The 7,335-nt window shown below is 42.2% G+C and overlaps 1 protein-coding gene across 1 annotated transcript in view; it reads right to left on the bottom strand.

Moving 5' to 3' along the window:
- ZNF536 (zinc finger protein 536) overlaps positions 1–6,626 on the bottom strand; it is a gene marked incomplete at both ends in the record, with an annotated part of 225,841 nt that extends 219,215 nt beyond the window's left edge. The window contains one exon of the mRNA XM_081335760.1: positions 4,457–6,626. Within this exon, the coding sequence (XP_081191886.1) occupies positions 4,457–6,626 (2,170 nt within the window). The remainder of the gene's footprint in view (positions 1–4,456) is intronic.
- Positions 6,627–7,335: the final 709 nt, after the last annotated feature.

Genomic DNA, 7,335 nt, shown 5'->3' with positions numbered 1-7,335 from the left:
TGAAAGATCTGGGTTTTAGCAGCTTCGTCCGTGGCAATTTACAGAGTCAAAGAACAAACACATTATCTGGTCCAGTGGAGCCGTTTTCACATGTTCACTGATTCAAACATTCTTTTACTCGTATAACAAACAGCTGCATACCACATTAGCGCAGCCAGTGACAGTCACCCATTTCTGCAATAACTGTTTGATTGCAAACTTGACCCTTTCTTCTTCTCAGCCTGAACTAGACATTTTTTTTCAAAAAAAAAAAGCAGCCACTCTATTCCCAACCCTCCCTTGTGAAGAATTACATCAGATAACAAAGCCTTTGCTGCCACTCATTGTAAGCTTTCTTCCAGAGACCTGTTCTAAGAAGCACCGTCTATAAAAGGTTTTATTTTTAATATGATGAATTCAGAAACTACTATCATGTTAAGAGCACCAATTTACAATAAAAGAATCCCTCGGTTAAGCTCTGAAAAAGAATAGTTTCTCAGGCCCTCTGACCCAGTTTGTAACAACAACTGCACAAAAAAAGGAATCAAGTGATGCAAATTAAGTTGTGAGACCTGTTGTGGGCTTAGAAATTGGTTAACCGTATTTTTGTAGTAACGTTTTAATGACTGTCTCAATGGCTATTTCCCTTTAACTTTGGGAATAAAAGCTTCTTTTGTGTTCTGCTGATTTATCATCCACAGGTAGCAATCATTTCACAACAATTTAAGAGTGTTTCTTGAGAATTTTATAGTGGACCAAAGAAATATTACTGAAGACAACCAGGTTAAATGTAAAAGCATGTTATTGAATGCAGCAAAAAAGTTGAAACTTTGGTTTTCCGCATCTATGACATGGCTTATTGTACAGATGCTACATTTCGATTCAGAGGCTGCAAGAAAAACAATTAGAAATTATTCATCCAATTGACGTGAGAGGAAGCTAAATCCAGTACGTAAGTTTACAAGTACGAGATAAATGTTGCTAAACTTTAGCAAAGTTTATAATGGTAAGTCTTATAAATTGACTAAGGTCCAAAAATGCAGTTTTGTTTTGTTCTTTTAAATAGGGGGAATTTAAAGGGCAAAATATTCTCCAAATTCCCCAAGATAAAAGAAGATTAAAGATGCATGAATTGTTTTCATATATGGTTAGGAACTTTGCACCATAGAATTCCTGATCACTGATGGAGACTGGAGTGGACCGCAGGCTCAGAAAGCTATGGACTTGGCCAGTTTTGAAAAAGGCCAAGCGAGTTCAAAGATGAGAGGTTTAGAAAAGAAAAAGGGTATCATTATTTTCTTCTCTCTGTATCTGGAGACTGTGTTTGTCCTGTGTCACCAAGAAGTAATTTCATAGATGGACAGACCATTAATTTGGCCAGGAGACTGCTGTGGCCCAGGTATCTATGGTTTACCCAGCGGTGGACAACATCTAAAGGCATCTGCTGTGGCAGCCTCTCACTGCTGGCAAAGAATAATGGAAATTGGAGATTGAAAACATCTGTCAAGCACAGCTGCCCATCCCTGAGCTACTGTAATGGTGTGAGAGAATGACCTTGGGAGACAGGAAGAAGAACCCATCCTAGACATAGCTCTGATAAATTACATCTGAGTCCAAAAGAGGGCTGAGGTTGGAGAAACCTTACAATAAAGGTAGAGTTAGTACTCATGGTTGGTGTTTCTTGTCTGGACTATCTCAAAGGCCTGATAGTTACAGGGAGTCGGGGAGGGGGGGGAATAGCAATGTATTTGATTGGTATTTTTGATGGTGGTCAAAACTATATATTGTTCTGGCCCAGATTAAATCAGAAAGAAACAGAGGAAATAAAATGAATTGCTTTCCACCCTAAAAAGCCATTTTTGAGTTTTACCCACCAGGCCTATAATCAAATTCGACAAATTTCAAGAGTCTCTTTGAGCAGAGTCAAGAAAACGCCTCACTGAGATTCTGAGACGGCATTTGTATTTTCTTCATTAAAAAAAAGTCAAATGAAAATAGTCAAAGGCTATGTTTGTTTGTTTGTTTGTTTTTCTTACTTCTTCTAAAGCAGGCTTTCTCAACCTTGAAAGAGCTCCATTCCTCCAACACTGGAGGGTTTTTAAGACAAGATTGGACAACCATTTGTCTGGAATTGTATAGGTTCTCCTGCTTGCTCAGAGGATTGGGCTAGAAGACTTCCAAGGTCCCTTCCAACTTTGTTATTCTGTTAAAGTCTGGACTGCAACTCCCAGAATTCCCCAATCATAATGGAAGTTTCAGTCCACACTTCTTGAAGCAACCTGGAACTAAGAAGAAATTTCCTTACAGTTAGAACAATTCACCAGTGGAACAACCTGCCTCCAGAAGTTATGAATGCTCCAACAATTGAGGTTTTTAAGAAGAGATTGGACAACTATTTCTCTGAAATGGTATGGGGTTTTCTGCCTGACCAAGGGGTTGGATTAGAAGACCTCTAAGGTCCCTTCCAACTCTTCTCTTCTCTTCTCTTCTCTTCTCTTCTCTTCTCTTCTCTTCTCTTCTCTTCTCTTCTATTCTATTCTATTCTATTCTATTCTATTCTATTCTATTCTATTCTATTCTATTCTATTCTATTCTATTGTTGCTCAGGTGGCGATACACTGCTCTAAAGCATGTCCTGATCCTCTTTGGCCAACTTCTGGGACACCGGTGCTCCAAAAGAGACAGCATAGGTTCAAAACATGGGCAAATGCTCTTTGCATGGCAGACCAAATCTTTTATGTTTTCCTACTGGATTTTGAATCCCCTTAAAACAATCCAAGCAACTAGATGGTATAAAAACCAGTCTTCCCATTTCTCATAGGATTTCTGCATGTCTTTGATGACAAATATATTGTATACACGAGGCCTGAATTCTAAGAGGTGTTGGAGGATTTCCTGGGTATTTAAACAACTGTGTTAATCTCTGTAGGAATCTGTGGAATGCAGAGAACAGATTTATAGGTCTTAAGAAGTAGGGGGGGGGCCTTACAGATTTATTATAAGTCACCTCCCCAAACTAACTCTTTTCTATAAATCTGGTCTCAGAAATGGAGGATACTGGAGGATGACAAGAGTGGCAAAAATAAACTGGCATCTCCTTAATAACTGTAACAGTGGATTGACTTCAATGCTAAAATATTTATTGAAAGCCAGGGAGGGGGTGAGCACCAAAAAAAGAGAGAAAACAGCCTGCTATCAGATCTTTAACAGTGGGCAATGTAATGCCTAAAGGTCTCTTGAACTGTCTTTCATTTTCTAGACTTAATGGCTGATTGCAGAAATCAATGTTGCCATTAGTAACAGAGTATTTGTTATGGCAATGATTTCCTCCGTTGTTAGGTCTGCAGAATGATTACAATATTAGCGAGGTGCTTTTGTTATAAAAAGGGCTGGAGATATAACTTTCAATTTACTATCCATTAGTTCAAGGGTCTAGAAATGAGAGATGAGGCCAGAAATCTTACCTATATTTATATTTATATTTATATTTATATTTATATTTATATTTATATTTATATTTATATTTATTTATATTATTTATATTTATATGCGCGTATATGTGTATATATATATATATATATATATATATATATATATATATATATATATACACGCGCACACACATATATATATACACACACATAGACACACATACACACACACACACACACACATTTGCCAATAAGGCTCAATATTGTGGAAGGCTTAAATGAAATATTATTTCACTTTACTCTTTTGTGCACAGCGGGTTGACGCTAAAACCAATGGGATATTTTTAAAACATGTTTTTTTTGTGAGGTTTAAAATGATTGCGGAAGACAAGAATCATCCATGGGAAGTCGATTCCTTTCTACTGAATCCTTCCTATGATTCTTAGTCTCTGTGTATTCAGAATTTGGGGCTCACATCCTTAAAGGTACCCCACGTTTGGCCATATAAATTAATTGTATCTCATGATAGAAGGATTTATCAAAACAGAAACAAAAGTGAAATGTGGCTGCTGAAGCTAAAGGAGGAGAAATTACTCCGTATAGACCAGGGGTAGGCAACCTTGGTTCTTTTATGACTCGTGGACTTCAACTTCAAATTCCTGAGCCAGCCATGCTGAGGGGAAAGGGAGAGGTTTCCAAGCTGAGCCATGCTGGCTCAGGAATTCTGGAAGTTGAAGTCCACAAGTCATAAAAGAGCCAAGATTGCCTACCCCTGGTATAGACAGACCACCCAGATAGATTTGCATTTGTCCAAATTAGGACAGTAATATAAAAGCAATATAATGCAGGAAGTCCTCAGCTTATGGCCGTGAATTAATCCAGAATTATAGTTGAGGGTCATTAGATGTGTCACCACATCATCGCACATGATTTTAAAACACTGGTCATTAGGTGAACGCGGTGGTTGTTCAATAAGTCGGTTGTCTGCAATGGGTGCAGTTTTGGACCCCTTCAAAGAGGAGACACAATGCTGAAAGCGGACGTACCTGAGGAAGAAGGAGAAGATGGGTGGGGGCTGTCTTCCTGAGCACTTCCTGTCTGCGAGAGGCCTCCGCCCATCCCACTTTCCTCGGTAATGTTGGAAGAGCCAGGTGTGGTTGATCGGCTGACTGACTGGGATTCCTGGTCGCTCCCAGACCCACGGCGTTCATCGATGTTCCCCTGGAGGAGCTCCTCTTCGACTTTCCTGTCCCTCTTGTGGACTCTGGAATGAACCACCACTTGGTGGTAGGTTCTGAAAACTCGCCCACAGTCGGGACACTCGGTGGGCTTCTCTTTCGCACCGCCATGACTCTGCATGTTGTACTCGAGCCCTGGATTCATACCGTGAGGCAGGAAATCTCTGCTCCCTTCCAAAGGGTCCAGTTTGTTTGACAAGTCTCTCTGATTGCCCATTTTAGTGCTGTGAATCAAATCAGCAGGCATTTTCTGCTTGGAACCATCTGCTCCTACTAACACATACTCCCGCTTCTCCTTATCAAACAGAACTCCAGCGTTTGCCAAAGGGTCTTCGTGGCTCCGCTGAATCTGGTGCTCTTTTGACAGGAAACCATGCTCCATGGCCATTCCCCTTGCCATGAGCTGCCAAGCTTGATAGCTGTTTACAGGGTCCATCTCAGCAGCTTTGGCAGCAGCCTGCAGCCTCTCTATACAGCTCGATTTGAGTGGAGGCACAAGGTTTAGACAACCTAATAAGGAATGTTTGTCCCCTTCAGCAAGACTATGTCCGATGCTGGCAATAGGAGACAGGAGTTTGCCCAGGACTTCACGCTCTTTCATAGGCAAATCCCCTTTACTATAGGCGTGGTTCTGCTCACCAAGGCCAGCTTTGTCTGGGGGCAGGAAACCACTCTGCAAACAAGACAAGTACCTGGAGTACAAGTTGGCATGAGCTTCCTGGGACATGCTTCCCACAGGCACAGGGACTTCTGAGTCACTGGGGGATTTGTTCTTCACCGACAACTTATTCAGGTGGACTTTCATGTGGTTCTTGAGGAACCACGGCTCCTTGAAGCGCCTCCCACAGATTTGGCAACAGTGCTCAAAGGAGTCCTTGTGCTTCCTCATGTGGCCTTTCAGGAACCAGGCTTGGCTGAAGACCTGGCCGCACACTTCACACCGGAATTCGTTGGCCGCCTGCTCCCCGTTTCCATTGGAACCCTGGCCCTGAGCAGACTCGGCAGTGATGTGAGCTTTTTCCACGTGACTGATCAGCTCCTCCTCCTGGGAGGCCGCAAAGTCACACAACGTACACTTGTAAGGCTTGTGGAGGATTCGGATATGCCGATCCAGCTCTTCCCGCTTCTTGAACTTTCCTTTGCAAAAAGTACATCTAAAGCCAGCAGCTGTGACAACCACTTCTTCCTGGATGTTGGCAGGTTTTGGAGAGGGAACTGGATTAGAAATATCAGGGGTGTTGTGGTTTGTGGACATGGGTACGTTGCAATTAGCCAGAGGGACAGGCTGAGCATGAGGGTGGGCTTTGATATCGGGCCTGGGTTGCAGAAGACTGCTTTTCATCTGCTTGTCCCTCAGGATGGCCCGTTCTTCCAACTCATGCAGAAGCCGGTTTTCTTCTCGGACCCGCCCACGGCCTTTGCCCAGGTTTCCAAGCTTGTGAGTACGCAGGTGTATCTTCAAGTTTCCCTTCTGAGCTGCTCTGTGGTCACAATAGGGGCACTTAAATGGTTTCTCCCCAGTATGGGTGCGCATGTGTAGTGATAGGATGCTGTTAAACCGGAAGCGCTTCCCACACAGGGGGCATGGGTATTTCCTGTTCTTTCTAGCATCGTCCTCTATGTCACTCATCTGAGACATGATGCCTAGGTTTTGTCCATTTAAGAACTGCTGTAGGTCTACCCTCCCGTTTAAACTGGTATCGACCTCCCGGTTGAGTTGATTGGCCAAAAGGGCCATCTGACTGCTGATAGGCTGGTTGGCTAAAGAAACGTGGCTCTTGTCTTCTAGAAGTGCCACCGCTTTGTCCTCAGGGTTCTGTCTGGTCTGAAGTTCAGGGAAGGCATGACTGAGCTGGGAGGTGATCTGGTGCAACTTCTGACTCATTGAATACTGGCCATTGAGCAGGGAGCTGTTGAGGTGGGCCTCGGCTTCTGGTCCTGCTGAAGAAACACCAAGGCACAAACTAGCTTCCTCCATTCCTGCAAAAAAAAAAGGAAGGGAAAGTTTAGATTTTCAAGTAGAGTGGTTTCATCAGCGGATCTATGAAAGCATGAAAACCATACACAACATTCCTGCAGTCAAAACTCAATAAACGTATATTAAATGTCAAGTGCATGGTGCACTATTGCGATTGTTTTGTCTTAATTATACAAGGCCTTCATCACCCCGCATACTTTTTTTGATTGCATGGATTAATTAGGCTTCTAAAATGAACACATTACCCTTCTGAATAGCTAGCTCTTAAATAAGTTGCATTAAGCTTTCAATGTCACCAGGCCCCTTTCTTTGGGAGACCACACCTGTGTACATTTGCCCATCTACACAAAAGAGAACGGTGATGCCTCTTGCTCACTGCCCCTTTTAAAGAAACAAAAATAGAAATCCATTTAGGAAACTTTCAGTCCCATTAAGTCTATTCAATAAATCCCACATTCTCCAATGAGAAAGATGGTTTTATGATTTGATTGGTGTTATGGGTGGGGGGGGGGGGTGTTGGGTGGAGAGATCGCATGATATTTACTGGTACACAATAAAACAAGATAATGTTTGGGGGGGAAAATAAAGTAAAGGACAAGCTTTTGAACAATAAAAAGGATTTTGCTTTAGTCAACAAAAAGTGCGGTAATATCTCATTAAGCTGATTAGTATGCGACTTAGAAACAGTACTAGGTGCTGTAACACATGA

Source organism: Vipera berus, assembly GCF_964194415.1.
Source record: "Vipera berus genome assembly, chromosome: 10".
Taxonomy (NCBI): domain Eukaryota; kingdom Metazoa; phylum Chordata; class Lepidosauria; order Squamata; family Viperidae; genus Vipera; species Vipera berus.
This window is presented reverse-complemented; position numbering and strand designations above follow the sequence as displayed.